Source organism: Canis lupus, chromosome 23, assembly GCF_003254725.2.
Source record: "Canis lupus dingo isolate Sandy chromosome 23, ASM325472v2, whole genome shotgun sequence".
NCBI classification, from domain to species: domain Eukaryota; kingdom Metazoa; phylum Chordata; class Mammalia; order Carnivora; family Canidae; genus Canis; species Canis lupus.
Genome location: NC_064265.1, coordinates 33,010,399 through 33,030,496, shown reverse-complemented (window position 1 = coordinate 33,030,496; position 20,098 = coordinate 33,010,399). Strand labels below are relative to the sequence as shown.

General features: G+C 34.0%; 1 protein-coding gene across 11 annotated transcripts in view; it reads left to right on the top strand.

Moving 5' to 3' along the window:
- STAG1 (stromal antigen 1) overlaps nt 1–20,098 on the top strand; it is a 393,923-nt gene that overhangs the window by 194,370 nt on the left and 179,455 nt on the right. For all 11 annotated transcript variants that reach the window (XM_025449001.3, XM_035704782.2, XM_049099673.1 and 8 more), the window contains one exon: nt 17,427–17,503. In XM_025449001.3, the coding sequence (XP_025304786.1) occupies nt 17,427–17,503 (77 nt within the window). The remainder of the gene's footprint in view (nt 1–17,426; nt 17,504–20,098) is intronic.

The window sequence follows — 20,098 nt, the reverse complement described above, 5'->3', positions numbered from 1 at the left end:
AGAGGGAGAAGCAGGCTCCATGCACCGGGAGCCTGATGTGGGATTCGATCCCGGGTCTCCAGGATCGCGCCCTGGGCCAAAGGCAGGCGCCAAACCGCTGCGCCACCCAGGGATCCCCCACAGTTCCTTTTTGATTTTGCTTCATGGCCAAGAGCATCTCAGTACACAATTTAGCCACTATAGCTTTAACCATTGACTGACTGAGAGCTAGTATATAGATACTCCAACTCCTTTGTCGCTCAGGTGAGATAACTTTGAAGTGCATGGCCTACTCAGACTTTGAGAGTTTTCCAAGGAGTTTAATTAGGCTCCAGTTATCCATGGTAGTAATTGGCTACATAACACACTTATTATTATCTGCTTTTTAAACTTGTTTTATTTCTCACTCCCATTACCAGTTTTATATGGGATCTCTTCCCAAAATAAACTACTTTTACTGATATTATAACTGTCTCAATCTCTTTAGAAGATAGAAACAGTTCATTATGGTTTAATTAATAATAATTATTTAATCAGTTAATCGTTAATCAGTTAATACTGTTTCAAAGTCTGCTTTCATAAATTCTTTCCTTATAACACAGTGTATATATATTGATAGTTCAGTACTATTTTTATTAAATTCTTTTTAATTGTGGTATGTATACAGAAGAGTACATAAAGTGTAGATGTACAGGTTAAATAATAATTACATTATGAATCCCAGTGTTACCAGTACTCAGCTCAAGGAAAATAACATCGCCAGGAATTCAGAAGACTTCTCTATCATGATGACCACCTCCATTTTCCACAGAGATAAAAATACTAGTTTGATTTTTGTGATAATAATTTCCTTGCCTTTCTTTATAGCTTTACCATGAGTGGATCCATCCTTAAACAGTTTAGTTTTGCCTTCCTTTCTTCTTTAGATAATTAATTGTTCTCTTTTGTACATAATTAATTCTACTTACTCTTTTGTCTTTTTTCTGCTCAAATATTCTATCTTTGAGATTCATTAATGTTTCCTATGCCATATTTTATTCATTTTTGTTGATGTAAAGCAAATAATTCTTTGATGTGGTGGTCTTTCCCGTGCATTGTAGAATTTTTAACAGCATCTCTGGTCTCTACCCTTCAGATGCCAGTTGCACATTCCTGTCTCTCCTCCTACACTCCCTTCTCTTGTTTTGACAACCAAAAATGTTTTCAGATAATGTTAAATGTCCCTGTGGGTGCAAAATTGCCATTCTGTGAGAATTACCCTCAAGTATTTACTATGTGAATATACAAGTTAATTTAAATTACCCACACTTGAAGGAAATTAGGTTGTTGCCAGCTTTTGAATAGGATGAACAGTGTTACTCTAAGCTGTCTTTAGTACATGTTAATTCAATATCCATGTAACACAAGGTGCTGTAGTTTGTGTACTGAGAAGTGAAATTGCTGAAGTAAAAGAGATGGAACTTTTCTAGGGTAATGCCAGACTGTTTTCTGAAGTGGTTGTAGAAATTTCTTGTCCTTTTGTATTTTCATGTATGTTTTAGAATTGGATTGTCAAGTTCCATTAAAAAAAAAAAAACTTGGAGTTTTGAATAGAATAAAATTTAATTTGTAAATTTCTTAACTATCATAATATTGCCATTAAGGCTGGGTAATTACTTGTTGAGGGGAGCTTTGCTGCATTGTAGAATATTTAGCAGCATCTCTGACCTCTATCCCTAAATGCCAGTAGCGTCCCACCCTAACCTGCAATTATTCATATCTGTGGGGAGTGGAAAACTAAAGTTGAGAACTACTGCTGGATAGGAGGGGTGAATTTGCATCTTTATAAAATCATATCTTCAAGTTCATGATCATTGTATATATGTTTCCATTTATTTAGATCTTTATTTTTCTCGTTTCAGAGGGTATTTTTGTGCATGAGTGAAAAGGTTTGTACATCTATTAAAATCTGTAGTTTTGGACTTAAACATTTAAAAAAGTTATTATAGGGATCCCTGGGTGGCGCAGCGGTTTGGCGCCTGCCTTTGGCCCAGGGCGCGATCCTGGAGACCCAGGATCGAATCCCACGTCAGGCTCCCGGTGCATGGAGCCTGCTTCTCCCTCTGCCTGTGTCTCTGCCTCTCTCTCTCTCTCTCTCTGTGACTATCCTAAATAAATAAATAAAATATTTAAAAAAAAAAAAAATAAAAAAAATAAAAAAAATAAAAAAGTTATTATAAACAGTGTCTTTCTGTAAAGTAAATTTTATTTTTTAGAGGAGTTTTAGGTATACAAAAAAATTGGGCCAAAATTTGGAGAGTTCCTTTTCTCTCTGCCAGTTTCCCCTGTTAATAACATCTTGCATTAGCTTGGTATATTGTTACAATTGGTAAACCAGTATTGATTCGTTATTAACTAAAGCTCATAGCTTACATTAGGGTTGTCTCTTTGTGTTTCAAAGTTCCATGGGTTTCTGCAAATGAATAGTGTTATGTATCCACCATTATAGTATCAAACTGAATAGTTTCACTGCCCTAAAAATCCCCACTGTGCTCCTTCTGAATATCCCTACCCACCCCTAACTCTCTACTCCTCATTCCTGGGTACCACTGATTTTTTTTTTTTTTAATTTTTATTTATTTATGATAGTCATACAGAGAGAGAGAGAGAGAGAGAGAGAGAGGCAGAGACACAGGCAGAGGGAGAAGCAGGCTCCATGCACCGGGAGCCCGATGTGGGATTCGATCCCGGGTCTCCAGGATCGCGCCCTGGGCCAAAGGCAGGCGCCAAATCGCTGCGCCACCCAGGGATCCCCACCACTGATTTTTTAATGTTAAATCTAACATGCCTTCCTGAAATGAATTCACCTTGATCATGATGCATTATATTTTTAAAATTATTGCTTGGTTTGATTGGCTAATACCTTGTTTAGGATTTTTTTTTTTTTGTATTTGTATTCATCAATGAAATTGGCCTGTAATTTTCCCTTTCCATTCTTTCCATTTCAGATTTTATTATCAAGTCTTTACTAAATGAATGGTGGAAAATATCCTCTTTTTGTTTGTTTTTGTTTTTTGTTTTCCTGGAAGAGTGTATGAGATTGGAATTGTTTCCAGAACATTTGGTAGAATTTGCTCTTGAAACCATATGGACTTGAATTTTTTTAGTTTTTTTATTTATTGGAAGATTTTAAACTACTGATTCAATTTCTTTAATTTAGCACTATGCAGGCTTGTTTGCTTCTAACAAGCTTATTTTTTAGGAAATTATCCATTTCATTTGAATTTTCAAATTTATTTAATATGGTTATTTTTAATAGCCCCTTTTATTTTATTTTTAAAAAGATTTTATTTATTTATTCATGAGAGAGAGGCAGAGACATAGGCAGAGGGGGAAGCAGGTTCCCCGTGGAGAGCCTGGTGTTGGGACTCAATCCCAAGACCCCGGGGTCATGACCTGAGCCAAAGGCAGATGCTCACTCACTGAGCCATCCAGGCACCCACCCCTTATATTTTAATGTGTATATCTTTTTGTGATATTTCTTTTCATTAGTTCAAAATATTTTCTAATTGTTTTTTTTCTTTGATTCATGGATTATTTAAAGGCCTATTTCTTAACCTCCAAACATGAAATTTTCTGGTTAACTTTTTTTAAATTTTAAATTCAGTTTGCCAACATATAGTATAACACCCAGTGCTTATCATATTACGTGCCTTCCTAATGCCCATCACCCAGTTACCCCATCCCCGCACCTACCTCCCCTTCTGCAATCCTTTGTTTTCCAGAAGTAAGAGTATCTCATGGTTTGTCTTCCTTTCTAATTTTTCTAATTTTTCCTCATTCAGTTTCCCCTCCTTCCCTTATTATCCACATATAAGTAAAACCATATGGTAATTGTCATTCTCTGATTGAGCTATTTCACTTAGCATAATACACTCCAGTTCCATCCACATCAATGTAAATGGTAGGTACTCATCCTTTCTGATTGCTGACTAATATTACATTGTGTATGTATGCATGCATACGCACACACACTACATCTTTATCCATCTGTCAAAGGACATCTTGGCACCTTCCACAGTTTGGCTATTGTGGACCTTGCTGCTATGCACATTGGGGTGCAGGTATCCCATTGTTTCACTACATTTGTATCTTTGGGGTAAATTTTATTATTGATTTCTTCTTAGCTTAATTGAATTTGATGCCAGAAAAAATGGTCTGTATGGTTTTAGTCCTTTTTAGTTTGTGTAGGTCATGTGGTCAGTTTTTGCAAACGTTTTATGTGTGCCTCAAATCTGTATGTATTATGTATTTGCTAAATGCAGTTGTGTCCATCAGGTTAAGATCGTTCTATAATTGTGTGGAATACTTTATATCCTTTTAATCTTTACTTTTCTAGTAGTTACTGAGAAAAGTTTTTAAATTTACATCATGACTGTAGATTTATATATTTCTTCTTGATTTCTCTTTGAAGGCCTTCCCCTTCCCTCATCCTCTTTTTCATGTCCTCTCCCTCCCCCATCACGTGCTTTGTTATTGGGTACATATAAAATATTCAGATATTTCTTATAACTCAAATATTTTACATTTACTTAATGGTCCTCTTTATCTCTGGCAGTGCTTTTTCTAAAATTTTATTTATTTGAATACTAATGAAACTCCTTTTATGGTTTTTGTGGCCCACTCTTTTCTCTTTTTCTCTTTTCATTGTTCTTGTATCCTCACCTCTTATATGCCTTTTATAAACAACATATAGACAGATTGTACTTTTTTAATGTCTGAAAACTATTTTAATTGTATCATTGAGTTATTTTTACATTTAATGTAAATATTGGGTGTTTGGATTATATTGAACCGATGTTTGTTGTTTGTCCTGACTGCTTTATATGTTTTTCTTGTTTTGTTTTTCTTTCTTGTCTTTAGATTCTTTGAATTCATAAGAATTCATCCCCCCACCCTACTTATTTGGACATTTTTGTACTCTTTACATGCATTTAATGGTTACCCTAGAGATTACAAAAATCATACTTAATGTAGCACAATCCAAAGGTAATTACTATCTTCACCCTTTCCCCAGACAGTACAAGGACTTCCATTTACTTCCTTCTTTGTGTTGTAATTTAAATCCGTTTCATTTTCCCATAGTCATTATTTTAAAAAAATAAGGTTATTGTTGTTTTAGCTGTACCCATATACATGCCATTTTATTTGTTCTTTTTAAAAAATGTTATATGTGTCTGAGATCACATCTGCCTAAAGTGCAGCATTTAGAAAATCTAATGAGATTCTATTGGACATTCTGTAGACTTTGAAGATTTATATAACTTTGTCTGAAGATTTGAATAACATGTCTTCTGTTTCTTAAAATATATATTGATGGTTATATTGTATATTGGGAGTTATTTTCTTTAGTTCATTGAAGACATTTTATTGTCTTCTGGCTTGTATTGTTGTTGAGAAATAGGAATAATAATTTTCTCTTTCAATACTTGTATTTCCCAAAGTTTAAGATTTCTTTTTGTTTCTAGTATTCTGTCTGACTATATTATATTCTATGTATAAAACATAATTGTTTGAGGTGGCCCAGTCAATTAAGCTGCTGCCTTAGCTCTGGTCATGATCCCAGGACCCTGGGATCCAGCCCTACCTCAGGCTCCTCACTCAGCAGGAAGTCTGCTTCTCCTTCTCCCTCTGCACCCCCCCCCCGCCCCCCCGTTCATGGGCTTTTTCTCTCTTTCTTTTTTCAAAAAACATAGTTCTTTGGATTGGTTTCTTTCATCCGTTACCTTTTTACATATTGCTCCTTCTCATTTTATTTCTCTTCTCCACCAGTAACTTTGTTTAAACTTTGCATATGGTCTTCTATGTATTTTTGCATTTTGAATATCTGGGCAGCTTTCTGTGTAATATATTTCCTTTCTTTGTTTACTTTTTTTCATCTGTGGCAATCTATTTCAGTTACTATATTGGTCCTTTCTAGAAACAATAGTTAACATGGATATCTCTCTTTTTTAACATGGTTATATATATATTTATTCTGATACACACATACACACACACTGATTTCCCACTACTTCATAAGGTCTCAAATGCTTATCAAAATGTTTTTCTTATTTTCGTTCGCATTTCGGGAAGGTTTATATAAATAATACTGTTTTTAATACTACCCTATATTCTTTTAAATATTTATTTATTTGAGAGAGAGAGATTGGGAGAGCGCTTGTATGCACAAGTGGGAGCAAAGAGTAGAGGGAGAGGGTGGAGCCAACTCCATGTTGAGTAGGGAGCCCAACTTGGGGCTTGATCCCTGGATCCCGAGATCAGGACTTGAGCTGGAGGCAGGCATTTAATCAACTGAGCCACCCGGGTGCCCCATGTGGCTGTCTTTTACAGAAAAAGAAGTCCATGGAATTGTTCCCTGTGAATTTTCATTTAGTCTTGTATTTTCCTTTTTTAACATGATGAATTTTTTTTATTATCTGTATCTGATAATTCTAATACAAGTCTTAATGAGTCTGTTTCTGTGGGGTTTTTTTGTTTTGTTTTTTTGGCTTGTTCCTTTGCATATCCCCTTTCTTCTTGATATGTTTACTTACTTTTTATTCTAAGCTCCACATTTTCTCTCAAATTTATAAAGCCTAGGATAAAGGTCCATTCCTCTTGAGAAGATTCAACATTTGCTTGACAGGTGCCCAGAAGTACTACCAATTGAGGACTATTTGCAACTAAGTCCAGTCTGAAGTTTTCTGTATCAGATTAAGTGAATTTAGGATATTTGTGAGAGCACCAGTGTTTGATTACTACCTCTCAGGTATCTGTCTCCTTCTACATCATATTAAAAAAAAAGCTTGCTTTATAGACCACAGGATATGAGGTGTTAGACTTACTACTGGTTTAACCTTAACTTACAAATGAAATCCTTTGAGCCCCCACTTCATAAGAGTTATTTCCTTTAAGGCTCTTCACCTCTGAAGTCCCAACTTGTATATTATAGTCTCGGTAAATATTGTCAGAGAAAAAGTGATTTTAATGCTCTTTCTGTATTTTGGTTTCTGGTTTTAATTTGTTTTTATTATACTGATTTCCCACTACTTCATAAGGTTTCAAATGCTTTTCAAAATGTTTTTCATATTTTCATTCATATTTCAGGAAGGTTTATACAAATAATATTGTATATAATACTACCCTAATCAGAACTTTATGTATCAATTTAAAGTGATTTCTTCCCTTGTATAATTGTGTGTGTGTAAATGTAAGTCATAATTTTGAAAATTTTACACTTTGGACATATTTTGCTTATTTGTGGGGGTTTTTTATATTGTTGTAAGATAATTTCTACTTTCATAGATTTGATAGATTTATCATCTCTTGGGACTAATTAAAAGTCTCAAATTCTCAGTATTCTCAATGTTTTTGGAAAGGCTTTCAAATGTAGAGACATAGTTATCCATTTTAGGAAGAAGACAGTGATAACCACAGATAATCCTGATGGGTTTATCATTTAGGAAAAACTTTTGTATGTACAGAGTATAGGATAAAAATTGTTAAAATAAGAGGAGAGTGGAACATGAAATATTTTGGCATATTTTATCCTTCTTTTTCTAGATCCAGTGAGTTTCTGAAGAGTTTTATATATATCGAATTTATGTACCCTAACTTAGTCTTTAAAAGTATTATAAGAATCACCTAAATATAATCAACTGGTTTTTTTTTTTCTATGAAGACACAAGGGCAGTTAAATGGAGAAATAATCATCTTTTCAGCAAATGTTACATGAACAATTGGATATCCATGTAGAAAAACTGAACTAAACACAGATCTTAACCCTTTGCACAAAACTTAACTCATGTAAGATGTAAGACTCTAAATTTCTAAAATAAAGCATAAGAGAAAGTCTGTATGACCTTATAAACCTAAGGGCATGAAGTGGTGAAGTTTTGAGGTTTAAAGCTGTAACAACCAAGACCATGAAAGAGCAATTGGCAAGTTGGACCTTATTGAAATTGAAATAAAAAAATTTAAATGTTTCTGCTCTGCAAAAGACATTGTTAAGAAAATTAAAAGAAAAGTCACAGACTGGGAGAATATATTTACAAGACACATGTATGATAAAGGGCTTGTGTTCAAAATATACAAAGAGCTCTGTAAGCTGAATGATAAGGAAATAAATAGCCAATTAAAAAAAAGGGCAAAGACCTAAACAGACATTTCACCAAAAGAGGGTACACAGATGGCAAATAAACATTTGAAAACATACCCACATGGGATCCCTGGGTGGCGCAGCGGTTTGGCGCCTGCCTTTGGCCCAGGGCGCGATCCTGGAGACCCGGGATCGAATCCCACGTCGGGCTCCTGGTGCATGGAGCCTGCTTCTCCTTCTGCCTATGTCTCTGCCTCTCTCTCTCTCTCTGTGACTATCATAAATAAATAAAAAAAAATTAAAAAAAAAAAAAAAGAAAACATACCCACATCATTTGTCAGAAGGGCAGTGCAAATTAAAACAACAAAAAGAGGGACGCCTGGGTGGCTCAATGGTTGAGTGTCTGTCTGCTCAGGGCGTGATCCTGTAATCCCAGGATCCAGTCCCACATGGGGCTTCCTGTATGGAGCCTGATTCTCCCTCTGCCTATGTCTTTGCCTCTCTCTATCTCTCATGAATAAATAAATAAATAATCTTAAAAATAATAAATAGAACAAAAAGATAGTACTACACAACTATTAGAATGACTAAAATTTAAAAAACAAAAACAAAACCCCACAACAACCTGACAGTAGCAATCACTGTGAAGGGAGGAAATCATGGTCGGTGGGAATGTAAAATGGTATAGCCACTTTGGAAGGCAGTCTGACAGTTTCTTACAAAATTAAACGTAGCCTTACTGTAAAATCCAGCAATCACACTCTTAGGTATTTAACCAACTAATTTGAAACATGTCCACCTGCACATATTTATAGTAATTCATTAGTTAGCAAAAACTGAAAAAATCAAGATGTCCTTCAGTAGATGAAATGGATAAGCTGTGGTACATCCATACAGTAGAATACTATTTGGAGATAAGAAGAAATGAGCATTCACACCATGCAAAAAGCATAGATGAATCTTAATAGGTATTGCAGAGTGAAAAAATCCAGTCTGAAAGGCAACATACTGTGATTCCAGTTTATGTCACATTCTGGAAATTGGTAAATTGTAGAGATGGTAAATCAGTGTTTGACAGGGTTTTAGGTGAATCACAGGGCATTAAGGTGGTGTAGCTATTATGTATGGTGCTGTAATGGTAGATATATGATACTATGCATGTTTCAAATGGAACTTATAGCACAAAGAATAAACAATGATATTTACACATTTTAAAAAAATTCCTCATGAGGTCATTCCAGGATGAATTCAGACTGTGGCAAAAGAATCAAACTGTATTACAAATACATGAAATAGCCCTACTGAAAGGGTTTGGGGGAAAAGTACTGTTCTAAATAACTGAAGAGTGGAGTCTGTAACATTAAAGGCAAAAGGAACTGTATAAAAGCATGGCATTCTAGTTGCAGTTATTTTCCACAGGGGTATTGGCTACCAATTCTAAAGTCACTATATACATGTGTACAGGAATTGAAAAATTAAGTAAATAGATGGTTGATGGTGGGAATCAGAGTTTTCACTGTTGGAGATTTCAGTGTAGGAAATTGTGGTTAAAAACAAGGGGGAGACTTTACAATATTCCATGTGGTAATGGAGAAATATTTACAGCTATGTTTGTATACACACCAATATATTTCCTGTTCTTTAAGCTGAGAGGGCCTAAAAGAAATAAAATTCCATTAGCAATGAGCCAGTAGCATTTTTTTCTCTTCAATTCTCTGAGACTAAAAATCTTTTTTTTTTTAAAAAAAAAGATTTTTTAATTTTATTTTAGACATAGAGAGAGAAGCAGAGACACAGGAAGACGGAGAAGCAGGCTCCATGCAGGGAGCCTGACGGGATTCGATCCCGGGACTCCAGGATTGCGCCCTGGGCCAAAGGGAGGCGCTAAACCGCTGAGCCACCCAGGGATCCCCCAAGACTAAAAATCTTTGATATCTTTCCCCTAATGTTTAATTTTTACATTTTGGAGTTCTCAAATTCCTTTAGTAGTAATAGCCTGGAAATTTGAGACTTACTCCATAAAAGTGCATAGACCTAAATTTTCATGCAGTTTCAAAAAGTCCATAGATATTTAAGAATCTTTGTGCCACAGATTAAGAAACCCTGCTTCTCTTGAATCATATTAATATTAGTAGTAGTGGATGAGGGAGGATATGGACGTTTTAAAAAGTAAATTTATTTTTCTCTTCATCCTTTAATTCTTGTCTTATGTGGACTGAAGATGAGGTTATTTTAATAGTTGCTGAAGGTTTGGTGAAAGTGTTTTGAAAGATTATAGCCCTAGGACAATGCTTACATTTGGCACTGGGCTACTAGCAGGGCTCAACCAAGCTCCAAAATTTGAAATTCTAATATTTAGTAAATTTATCTGTTCTTGAAATGAAGTGTAGCCTATGCAGCATTGAAAGAGCAGCCAGTTGGTACTCCCATATCATGTGCCAAAATGTGAGTTTTCTTTTTGAACATTTAGTTTGATGTTTCACTTACCTTTTGTTTTTACAGAGGAAGAAGGATTTAAGCTTTTTATAAGGAATGTTACCAAGTACAGTCTGCCATCTAGAGACAGACTATTCACTGAAGATATAGTCACAACAGTTTATTTTTTTTATTCATATGGGTTGCATGCGGAAACCTATATAACAACTTCAAATTTTTTTTTTTTTAAGTAGTTTCCGTGCCCAGCGTGGAGCCCAGCGTGGGGCTTTAACTCCTCATGCTGAGGTCAAGACCTGAGCTGAGATGAAGAGTTAGACACTTAACTGAGACACCCAGCCTACCTCAACAATTTCTATTTTTAAGGCATCCTAAAAGGTCGACAAGTTTCTAAACGTGTATATTTGTAATAACCTATGAGGTAATTTTTCTCTATTTGTGTACATACTAGCTAGACAAACTGCATGTATCACAAGATATTTATAACTAAGCTTGAAATGCTCACTAAAAAGCAGCCAAAGTATCTGTCTCTTTCTCTACCTTTCTCTCATCCCTCTTCTCAAATCTTGAGAAGGACTTTTAAATGTATGCAGTCACTGCAGTCTTACATAGCTTGTTAAATTCTGTATTCTGGTATGCAGTGTTCTTTTAGTAAATATTTCTCAGTTTGAGTAGCCTCAGCATTTCTTCTCCTTTTCTGATTTAGATTTTCTTTAGTAATTTGTCTGTATTTACTTTCAGTCTTTCTCTTTATTTTGATTTACAACCTGCTGTCCAGTAAAGTAAAAAACAGAAAATGAGACTACCAAAAATCATCTGTTATATGCTTAGATTTTCTCTCATCCATCACCAGATTAGATTTTATTTACTAAGACTTTATAATCCTATCTTTAAAAGAAAATTCTTAAAATAGAAAGCTGTTGTTTCCTGTATGGAACAGTTAGTAAGAAAGCTATGAGGAAGGTTCTTTGCTAAGTGTTCTTAGGCAATGTTGGTATATTTTACCCACAGCCAGGTTCAGTAATTTTGAAGGAGCCAGAATGTGATAGAAGATACAAACCCAAAAGAGCCTTTGTCATATTTGGATAAATTGATTTGCTAGTAAATAAAGTTTTGTATATTTTCAGTTTTCTCTTCTGTCTTCTGTACCTATTTGGAAGGATACCGAGAAGGCTAGAGTTCTTGCTTAGGCTGTCATCATAGAATAGAGGAAGGGTAGAATTGAAAATGAGAAAGATGAGGTGAGACAGTTCTCTAAACCATGTGGTTCTTGTAAATGGAGAAAAATAGTTTTGGGGTTCTTGGTTCTTTGACAATGACTTCTTTATCACCTTAACTCATCTCCGTGATGGGTTCTAGTCATTTTGGATAGATGTTTAGTGTTAATGTATGTGATTGATTCCACTCTGGGAGTGGAGGCTTTGTTCTGGGTGATGGGAAAACTGCTGGAATGACTCTGCCTGGTTTTGGAATAAACTAGGTTACTTGTCTCATTCTTCAAATGGCATTAACCTGGCAACATGGATAGTTAGGAATATGGCTTTCAGTAGAGCTCAACTAAGAAACTAGAACTTTTAGCTTCCCTCCAAAATGGGCAGGATAATCTATCAAAAAAATGAATGCTCATAGTAAGTGAGCATCGTACATGCTACCAGTACAATACTAAATTCTTTACATTTGTTATTTTATTTATTTTTTATTTTTTTTTAATTTTTTTTTTAAATTTATTTATTTATGATAGTCACAGAGAGAGAGAGAGAGAGAGGCAGAGACACAGGCAGAGGGAGAAGCAGGCTCCATGCACTGGGAGCCTGATGTGGGATTCGATCCCGGGTCTCCAGGATCGCGCCCTGGGCCAAAGGCAGGCGCCAAACCGCTGCGCCACCCAGGGATCCCACATTTGTTATTTTATTTAGTTCTCATCTGTTCTTCGTAATTTGTCTAATACACATTTTTTTTAGTGCCTCCTATGTACCAAGCGCTATTCCAGGCACTAGTAATTACAGCATGGAACAAAAATTCCTAGTCTAAAGTAGTATTCTCACCAATTAACGATTAGAAATCTGAGTTTCATAGAGGACAATTGATTTTTTTCATTGTCCTGTAGCTTAGTAACTGTTGGAACTGAGATTTAAACCCTACTATATCTGATGCCAAAGATTTTAAACCACCTAGGATGACTTCTTGAGGGTTTTGCTAACTGTTGTGGTTACTGTAACCACAATTACAGTTTTCATTGTTGTCCATATCACTAATTATACCAAAGATATGTTCTCCAGCCCTATTTTCCACTCCATTTTTTTTGTATTCTATAATAGCTGGTAAGAATAACATAAAATTTTGTGTTTCTGGCAAACTTATGTCAAGAATTCTTCGACTACCCTCCAGTGAGTCCGTATTGGTAATGACTACACAAATGCTTAATAGGCAAAGTTTAATAGCAATCTGTCTTTTAGTTTAGTTTTTAACATTTTTTGTTTGAAATATATTCATTACTTATTTTGAGTAATACATACACAGAGTTCAAATTTCAGGAAATGCAAAGCCTATACAATTCAGTATCTCCATTATATCCCTAAACCTCAACCACATATTTCTCTTTCTCTGAGGCAACCGATATTTGTGTCTTTCCAGAAATATTTAAAGCACATACAATCAAATGCATATATATCCCTTTTTTTATGTATGAATATATCCTACAGATCTTTCCATATCAAATACAGATATGTTTATTATCAACAGCACCATAGATCCCACTGATTTTAGTCAGTAGTGGTTAGTCATGGACCCTATAGCCAGACTGCATGCATATAGACCATGAATCTGCTACTGGGAAACCCCTTTTGCAAATTGCTAGATCTTTAGGTGCCTCAGTTTTCTATTCTGTAAAATGAAAGAAAAATAGTACATTCTTCATAGGTATTGTTGTGAAGATTAAATGTGTAAACTTAAGGGGCTTATTTTTTAGAACGGTGCCTGCCTGCCAAGTAATGAGCCACTCAAGTGTTAGCCGCCGCCACCAACACCACCACCACTGTCATTATCATCAACACTTTGAGTTGTTAATCAGAATCTTGTGGGTATATGGATTTTTCCTTCTGCTATCACAAACAGTGCTTCAGGGAATAACGTTGTACTTTCATTATCTCATATGTGTGTGAGTTTATGCATTCTTTGCAACAAGTAGAATATAAAGTCCAAGGAGTGTGTAAATTTGTAATTTCAGTAAACATTTGCTAAAGTGCGTATTATAGGAATTGTTTCAAGTTCTCTCCAGCAGTTTGACATAATTTAAATGATCAAGAGCTTGATGGTAGCTTTCTGATGTTATTCTGTTTCTGGAATTATTCATGGTTAAATATGACCATTTTGAAAGTTCATTATATTCATTAGAAGTATAATCCTGTCAGGAGGGCCTGTTTAAACAACCTTTTATTTTTTTATACAGAATATGTATATTGGTAGGTTATCTGAAGATTCTCACAGATAGTATTTCAGAGAGTGGAACATAATCTTTTCATTCCTTATTTTCAGATAATTATGTTTCTGTGAATCTGGGTTATTTCATATCTTTAATTTACTTTTATTATTCATTGTCAAAGCTTAATATAGGAGACAGAAGATTTAGGGTGTCAGGCATTTTTTGAGGAACTGGGGGAAATACAAAGATTAATAAGTAGTAGTCCCTGCCATACTTTTTTCTAGTGGGTGAGTTAAATGCAGACCATATCCAGGTTAGAAAATGTAGAAAGGGACACAGAAAAATATGTTGTTGTTTTTCTTGTTTTGTTTTGTTTTGTTTTGTTTTAGAAAAATATGTGAGACAGAACTTTGGAAATTACCTGTAGAATAAATACTTATTCAGGTAAATGACTAATAGTAAGCAAAAAATCAAAGTTAGTCATCAGAGAATATAGTAAAAGGATATAGTGTTACAGAAACCAATATAATAAGCAAATATTTTAAATAGGGTATTACTAAGAAAGACTTTGATATAACAATTAGCAGATAATAGGTGTGAAGAAGCAGTTACAGAAGAGTTGTGGGACTAGACTGAAGAAGAATGAACAGTTAGCAAGCAAAAAGTAAATAGGCTAATGTTTTGAATAGTCATTGTGGCACCAGAAGGATTTAACTCTTTAAAAAAAAAAAAACCTCAATGACAAGTTTCTGTTCATTTTCAAAAATACAGCGTTAAACATCTCATTTTATTTTATATATGATAGTCATTTTAAAGATGCTAAGCATGGGACTGGTTTTTATTTTGCTTTTAATACTAGTTACTATTTTGTTGCCTTTCACTATAATACTAAATTAATGCAGCAAAATAGTCTTCCCTTTTTGAACTAACTTGCTAGTCCATTGAAGTTATAGTTAAGATTTCACTGTATATGAAAACCACCATATCAGTCATGGAAGTAGAATTGAACATTATTTATACTAATATTTACCAATGACATGTAACTTTATAAGTAATCTCTACACCCAGTGTGGGACTCAAACCTACGACCTTGAGTTCAAGAGTCTCATGCTCTATTTACTGAGCCAGCCAGGCACTACTGACATGTAACTTTTTACTGAACCAATGGGTTTAGTCTTGTTCTTTCTCTGGACTTTTTTTTTTAAGATTTTATTTGTTTATTCATGAGAGACACAGGGAGAGAGAGGCAGAGATATAGGCTGAGGGAGAAGCAAGCTCCCTGCAAGGAGTCCAATGCAGGACTTGATCCCAGATTCCAGGATCATGCCCTAAGCCAAAGGCAGACACTCAACCGCTGAGCCACCCAGGCGTCCGGATTTTTTTTTAAATCAATTTTACCAAGATAATAGTTTATATGCATTAAAATATACATGTTTTAAATGTACAGATAAATGACTTCTGAGAAATGCATATAACCATTTAATGATACCCCAAGCAAAATATAAAATATTTCCATCTAAGAACAACTAATTCTTCTCACGTTTAATAACTTAAAAATCTAATCTTACTTTTGTTTGATTAGTACTTAATGAAAATAATTTTGCTTATGGAGAGTACCATGAAAAAACTCCTGAAATTCCATGCTTTTTATATAAAGGACTCTATTTCAGGTTGATAAAAATAGTTAATGACACAAACAAGGTTAAATATAGTTAAAACAATTGTGTGTGATTTGAGTGATTTTTATTTATTCATTTATTTTGGGGAGGACAGGGGAGCAGAGAGAGAGAGAGAGAGAGAATCCAAAGTAGGCTCCATACCTGACATGAAGCCTGATGCAGGGTTTGGTCCCACAACCCTGAGATCATGACCCAAGCCTAAATCAAGAGTTTGATATTCAACTGTCTGAGCCACCCATGTGCTCCTAATTTGAGTGATTTTTAAAGAATGTTTGGCAGAAAGTTATATTTACTTGAGATAATTTATAACTAGAATCCAAAGCATTTTTTTAAAAAAACTCTGAAAATTAAGGCAGATTATAGTATAAATAACCTGTCTTCAATGCTATAAATATTGTTTAGTTTTCCCATAAAAAATGAAGTCACAATATAAAAGTTTCCCATTTTGTTTAGGAAATTGCAGATTGAAAAGGAACTCTAAAAATATTTTCCCTTGTGTTACTCACCTTTCAATCTATCCTCTACACCTGGATGTAGGGGATACCTGTTGGTGATAATTAATGAATTCTGCATCCTGAAAATGAACAAGAGAGCTATACATCAAGTAATTAAAACATGCTTAGAAATGGTTGTGATTAAAAATATGGGAGAGATCATTTTTCTCATTTTGCAGGTTAATAAAAATTAAGTCAAATTAAGTTTAATATGCCTAATGTGTCATTGCAGTTTTTTTATTGGGACTCTGAATTAAGAGTACACTTTGATTACTTCTGGGGGCTGTCTACTGCTCCATGCTTTTTCCTGTAAGAGTATAGTACACATTAGAAACTTTTCCCTCTTGTATTCCTAAATACGGTTTGAATTGGAGCTGGTAATCACTGGCAAGGAACCTGTCAGAGATTATAATGTATTTTCTTACTGATTCATTGAGTCTTATTCTCATGATTTTCAACTTGAATATTTTACATGTATACAGTTAAAACTGAATCTCATGTAATTACATTATTAGACCAGTATTCTCTGTAACTCCAGATTGATTTTGAACTTTATTTTAATTTATTTAAATTATGTTAATTTTTAATACAAGTTTTTGATATAAACCACTTAAGAGTGATGGTATTTATATAATTTTTGAGATAAAAATTATGTAGCTAATATAAAAGTAATAGTAAAGAATGAGATGAGAAAGGGGTTAACTTTTTTTTGATACTTATGTTGAAGTTATCAAGCTATTTTTCATGTTCAGATAGAACAGATTTAACTGACAGGTATCATTAGATTAAGGAACATTTAGTTTTAACTTATAGGATATTCTGATGATAAAGAATATCAGAAAGAAAAAAAAAAAAGAATATCAGAAAGAGACATGAAAAGAGATAATATTGTCTATACTTGGGTGTTATTCATACTAAGGTAATCATCTATGTGTCTGGATAGCACCAGTCAATCCTTAGGGCCCTCCTTACAATATAAATTTATTATTTTATGTCTTCATCATCTTTTCCTTCCCAAACACTCCTCTCAGTTTTTTCCCCCTGCTTAGCTAATTCACAGAATATTTAGGTTTTATTCAATTTTATTTGTTTGTTTGTTTATTTATTTATTTGAATATTTAGGTTTTAAAAAATATGTCTGAAGAACTTTGAAGTTCTTGAACAAGGGATTCCCTTAGGAATCGGGGGGAAGAAAAAAAACCCAAAAACTTTGATATAAAATTTTCAAACACTGGTCAGTTTAAATTTAATGTTTAGCATGGGATAGAAAAAGATTAACTGTAAAATCTGTTGTTCCACAGGTACTGTGAGAATAGAGATGTTTCGAAATATGCAGAATGCAGAAATCATCAGAAAAATGACTGAAGAATTTGATGAGGTATAGACTTCAATATTTATACGTTTATACAATACACAATATTTATATTATTTTAAAATGATGTATATGTTGATTATTTTAAGTTTTATTTTAGTTTGGTATTTAGTTTAAAAGAAGATACACTATTTCCTCATTTATATGATAATCCATGTTACTAATTCCAAAGTTAATGATCTTTGGCACTTTCATTACATTGCATGGAGGTATCACTTAATAAAGACTGGTAACTGATATAGATAATAAAATTAGTGGTATGAAGTAGAATTTGATTCTTGACATTCATTCTTGAAGACCACCTAAAATGCCCCAAATTAAAAATGCATCTCCAGTAGTTTTATGTTCTATAGAGTTAGTCATGTTAAATGTTTTAAAGTAAAAAGGATTTGGGGGTCAAAGAAGTGTGAGTAGGCTGAATATTATACCTATTTCTGTTTTAGAGATGGCCAAAACACGTTACCTTATTAAAGTTCTTAGAAATCCTGATGGAAAAATAACCTGCCTAACTGCATTTAATCCATGTTTCCTAAAATTATTTTACGTAGATCTCTCTCTATTGCCCGCTCCCCACCTCCTCATCCCCATTTCGTGTATAAATACGTTTCTATTTGGACAGTCTACTTGAGAATATTCTGATTTCTACTTAGAATACATGTTTTCTTTGCTAGTCTTCATGAATTAATCAGCTTTACACTGATTGTAAATTTTGAAACAGTTTGACAATTTTATTTTTGTATTCTGTTTATGATGAACTCATTTTATGTCATTCTTTAGGTGACCATTAATTTTAGTTTAATATTCTGCCTTTTGATTTAAATAAGATTTCTATTTTTTGTAGATGTTCTTTTTTCTTGACTTTCAACACTAACGACAAAGATGTTTTTTTCCCCAAGTTTACTCTTTCAGTGGGATGGGCATAGCCTTTTTTTTTTTTTTTTTTTTGTAGTAGTAGGAATATTTATATTTGACTTTAAAAAGTACTACAAATACATGGTAAAATACACTTCATTCTCATGAAGTGTTCACCTTTATTCTTGTGATACACACAAAAGCATTTTCATGAGCATCTTTACAGAAACATTCTGTCGGTGGCTTTCAGACTATTTAGTCACATTCCATGGGAGATAAGGGAGACCTTACATTATGACCCATCTATATATAATGTCCATAATTACTTGTTTTCATTTCTGGTGGCCAAAACATTCTGAAATTCCAAAGGATGATTTTTTCCTTCAATTTAATGGTTGCAAAATTGGCCCTGACTAACCTGAGGCTATTAAATGTTTTATTTATCTCAGTGTGAATATTTATATGTATTGCTGGTGAAATATGAATGTTCTTGATGACAGGGGGCTGCCCCAGATTCTTTTGGGTTATGATGGAATATAAAGCATATGTACTATATTAGGTTCCAAAATTCAAAAATTTATGGATTCTGAAACATTTCTATGAAATTACTTTAAATTTCTTTTAAAAGGCTTTTTTTTTTTTTTTTTTTTTGGTAACTTCATGAGTTTATATATGACAAATAGAAAATAACAAAGCCAAATAAAGGTGCAAGTGGTAGGTTTTCTTTTTTTTTTTAATAATAAATTTATTTTTTATTGGTGTTCAATTTGCCAACATACAGAATAACACCCAGTGCTCATCCCGTCAAGTGCCCCCTTCAGTGCCCGTCACCCATTCACCCCCACCCCCCGCCCTCCTCCCCTTCTACCACCCCTAGTTCGTTTCCCAGAGTTAGGAGTCTTCATGTTCTGTCTCCCTTTCTGATATTTCCTACCCATTTCTTCTCCCTTCCCTTCTATTCCCTTTCACTCTTATTTATATTCCCCAAATGAATGAGACTATATAATGTTTGTCCTTCTCCGATTGACTTATTTCACTCAGCATAATACCCTCCAGTTCCATCCACGTTGAAGCAAATGGTAGGTATTTGTCATTTCTAATGGCTGAGTAATATTCCATTGTATAAATAAACCACATCTTCTTTATCCATTCATCTTCCGATGGACACCGAGGCTCCTTCAAGTGGTAGGTTTTCTGACCAAATACTGTACTAAAAACCATGTCAGGCTTGCAACACAGGTGATGGAGGTCACAGATTAAAAAGTAGTATGTATCTTGGACCTTAAGGACACTATTAAGAGTTTAAGATGGTATTTCCCAGACTTTGTTGCATATTAATATCATTTGGGGATATTTAAAAACTGATGCTTGGCTCTCTCCCTTATTCCCAGACTTTCTGATTTAATTTGTATGGCACGTAATCTGGTCTTGGGATTTTTAAAGTTCACCAGGTGACTCCAATGTACAAACTTTAGGAGAAACTTTGAGAGAAAACCAAGGTTTAAGCTTTAAAAACACTTTATATGAGAGAATAGAATGAGGGGAAATACAATGTGAATACACAGTGAAATTTCAAAACAGGATATCATTGCTTTGTAGTAAGATTCTGAGATAAGTAGGGGTAGATGAGGAATTCAGTAAAAGGAAGATCATGATATATCTAAGAAAATATTCTTGTGAATATTTTCAAATATTCAAGTGTATTAGAAGAATAGTAAACTGTACCAAAACTGATAATGAGTTAAATAT